Source organism: Mirounga leonina, unplaced genomic scaffold (assembly GCF_011800145.1).
Source record: "Mirounga leonina isolate KUSES-001 unplaced genomic scaffold, KU_Mleo_1.0 Mir_101609, whole genome shotgun sequence".
Classification (NCBI taxonomy): domain Eukaryota; kingdom Metazoa; phylum Chordata; class Mammalia; order Carnivora; family Phocidae; genus Mirounga; species Mirounga leonina.
The window spans coordinates 12,803,675-12,807,185 of NW_023270164.1; the positions used below are offsets into that span (position 1 = coordinate 12,803,675).

The 3,511-nt window shown below is 58.8% G+C and overlaps 1 protein-coding gene across 1 annotated transcript; it reads left to right on the top strand.

The window, feature by feature from the left end:
- The first annotated feature begins 122 nt into the window (after positions 1-122).
- On the top strand, positions 123-3,036 carry MAGIX (MAGI family member, X-linked). The gene is made up of 5 exons (XM_035002482.1): positions 123-126; positions 242-324; positions 401-637; positions 746-917; positions 1,664-3,036. Exons 1-5 carry the CDS (start codon positions 123-125, stop codon positions 1,969-1,971), a joined length of 804 nt encoding a protein of 267 aa, XP_034858373.1. The 3' UTR covers positions 1,972-3,036.
- Positions 3,037-3,511: the final 475 nt, after the last annotated feature.

A 3,511-nucleotide genomic window follows, 5' to 3' on the forward strand; every position in this document is an offset into this window, starting at 1 on the left:
GCGTTCTTAGAGGACTATAGGATGGTCTGGAGGTGTATTCGAATAGCTGGGCCCAGGATTCTTACTTAAAAGTCGGGCTCAGGTCAGTTATTCATGTGGGCTGAGCCCAGTTAAATAGGTGGATGTGTCAGTCTGCATTCTAGAGTCAAGGAAGTGAGGTGAGGCTAGAATGTTAAATCAGGGGGCAGGTCCTAGGTGGTTTCCATAGAGTACCCCTCTGACTGTCTTTTTCATCTTCCAGCCGTTAGTGTGCTGGATTCTGCGGACATAGAGGTTACAGACAGTCGGCTGCCTAATCCTACTTTCGTGGAACACCGGCCGCAGGTACCACCTCGCCCTTTTATTGGATGCCACCTGCTTTGAGACTGGCAATGTATGTACGCTTGTGTTTTTACTCCAGCATCATCGGTCAGAGACATTGGGTACAGGTCCCGCGCCACCCCAAGTGACCCAGGCTAAGGCACGTTCTGCTTCGAAGCCGCTCCAGACCTCTGGGCGGTTCTGCGTGGAATTGGTTCGCGGTTCCACGGGCTTTGGCTTTACATTAAGCGGAGGCCGAGATTCAGCAGGGGATGCTCCTCTGGCAGTGCGTGGGCTGCTGGAAAACGGGCCAGCACAGCGCTCTGGTCGCTTGCAGGTGAGGTATAAGACGCTGTCCATTCAACAGTGCTAGCCCAATCCTCGCCCTTTGTGGGGGTGCTCTCTATCTGCTTTCTACAATACCCCTCTCTTTGCACTCTTGTAGGCTGGGGACCTCGTGCTCCACATCAATGGAGAGTCAACTCAGGGCCTCACCCATGCCCAGGTGGTGGAGCGCATTCGCGCAGGCGGCCCCCGTCTCCGCCTCGTACTAAGCAGGCCCCCTGAAACCCACCCCGGCAAGCCTGAAGGGGTGGGAGGGCCCCAGAAAGGAGATGGTGGGTTTCCCGAGGGAGAGGGTTGCAAAGTGGAGAGGCTGGGGTCCAGGGTGGGAGGGGTTGGTGGTCTCAGTGGGGAGGTCAGAGTTTAGCGTCTTTGAGGGGTCATGGTATTCTCAAAAGCAGGATCAGGAAGGGCAGAGTCCCAGGATAGGAATAAAAGTAGATTTTAGAGGGGAGGCTTTTGAGGTACTGGGAGAAGAGAAGGGGGAAGGGGTCTGGGGTAAAAGCAGGTGTTTAGAAGGAAGAGCTGTGGTCCTCTCATGAGAAGGCAGAGTGGGTCTCAGCAGGGAGAGGATGGGATGGGGATCCAGAGGGTGCGGGGGTGGGGGGGTGGGGGTGGGGATCTAGTTCCAAAGCTGAGGGGTCCATACGAAAACGGTTGGGAGTCGAGGCAGATAGTCCGGGGTCCTAGATGGGAGGGGTTTAGCATCTGGAGGTCAAGGTCAGGGTTTGATTTCCTTTGGGATTGTGGTAAATTATTTGGGGGGGGCATGTCCTGGATCCAGAAGTGGGGGGGTCTCAGGACCCCCTGTGTGTTTGTGTGTGTTCGGGGGGGGGGAGTCTTGAGGGGTGGTAACGGTTCCTGAATGGTTTGTCCAGGCCTCAAAGGGAGATTTCTCTAAGGAGTGGGGTCTCTGTCTCCTGTAGCCCCTGGAGTCTCCCCGCTGCCCTCAGCCCCGGGGGCTCGGCTTTCCATTCCCCACCCTCTCGCCCAGTCTAACCCGCAGGTCTGCCATCCCCAGATCGCAGCCCAGATCCTGGTGGACCAGAGGTGATGAGGTCTCGCAGCGTCAGTGCTTCCCCAATTCAGCACCCTCCATCCGGTACAGCGTCCCAAACCCCGGGCAGCCCAGAGCCTAGCCCAGAGCCGCTGGCCGACTGCCCCGCGGTTTCTCCTCCTGAGCGCCGCACAGAGGACCCTGACGACCGAACCCCGGGTTCCCCGGGACCCTGGCTGGTGCCGAGTGAGGAACGGCTTTCGCGGGCCCTAGGGATCCCAGGGGCCGCGCAGCTTGCTCTCGAGATGGCAGCTGGGAGGCGGAGGCACTGAACAGGTATGGGACGGTCCGATGCTCACTTGGTACTGCCCAGCCTGGATCTGGTGTGCTCCGCCGACCGCACACTAGCATCGCTGGGAGAGCTTCCACTTGGTCCTGCCCCACCCCCACTCCTGCTGTGCCGCGGACCAGCCTGCGCTCCCCACGCAGTGTCAGTGGTACAGCCCTCCGGACGGGCCAGCCCTGCGCTTCTGGTTTTGAGCGGGGGAGGTAATAAAATGGTTTGACCCAGTCTTGACTTGCCAGGTGCTCTAGGCCGGGTGGGGCTCCTGAGTTCACCCCGCAAAGGACGGGGTGGGTCGATCTGGTTTCAAGGAGGGCCTCTTCTTGTAACCATTGACAAGTTTACTTCGTGCTGTGGGCCTCTAGCGGGGTCCGCTTGTGCCGATCCTCAGCCTGGCGTGCTTTCTCCCCACTCCGTTTTTCTTCTCCAACTCCTGCTTCTCTCCGCGTTCATTCATTTCACTTTTGGGGAGGTGTGAGGGGCTCACGGATAATCTTTGCTCCCGGCGTGGGGAATGCAGAGGTGGGCCGTTGTAGCGGGAGTGCACCTGAATACCCCCAGCCCCAGGCAGGAATCGTCCAGAACATCAGCTGATGGCCCGATAGCAAGGTTAGAACCAGGGTGGCTTCCTTCACAAGGAGCCTGTGGTCTCTCACTTCCGGCCTTGGTCGGCCAGCTTTCGCTGGCACGTAGACTGACACCCTTAGGGCATGGGCTGGGGCCCTGGAGCCCCCTTTGGGGCGGAGCCGGCAAGGTGTGAGTCAGCGGGCTGGGCTAAAAAAGGCTGTTAGAGCCTTTGAGCCGCGCCCCCTCTTCCATAGATGGTGACGAACTGCAGCCAGGCTTGTGTGCACACGCCACATGCTGGGCGTTCCTGGTCCTGGGAGAGGCCAGAGTTTCCTCCATCCTGGGAGCAGAGCCCTAAAGGCAGGGCTTATCTGGCCAGCGGGACTCCAACCGGGATGGCCCCGAAGCCAGCGCTGGCCCAGGCCAGAAATGTCCAGTCACCTCCGCTTGTCACCACAACCTGAATACTTGGCCCCCACCCCCACCACACCCCCCATCCCCCCACCCCCGCACCCCCCAGTGAAGGAAGTTGTGGTCAGGCGGGAATGCGCAACTCCCACCGGAGAGGGGAGACAAATTAAAAGACCCGAGTGTGAATTTCCAGGCTGACGCTGGGAGGAGAGAGGGACCTCAAAGCCAGACTGGGAGCTGGGGTATAAAGAGGTGAAGAGGTGGATGCTTGAATGGTCATCACTGTGGACATTATGGGGAGTGCGCTGGGGCTTCCAGCTACCCTTGACTCAGAGCCTGGTGGAGGTGTGGCTCTAGGGAAGTAAGGAGCTCCAGTCCTATAAACACAGTCACACCCAGGAGACTAATAATAGTAACCCCAGCCACCATTTACTTAGCCTTATTCCAGCTACTGGCTTTACTTGCAGTATCTATTTTCATCTACTTACACATCTGCTCAACAATCCTGACATGTCCATTTCACGGGGCGGGGGGGGGGGGGGGGGGGGGGG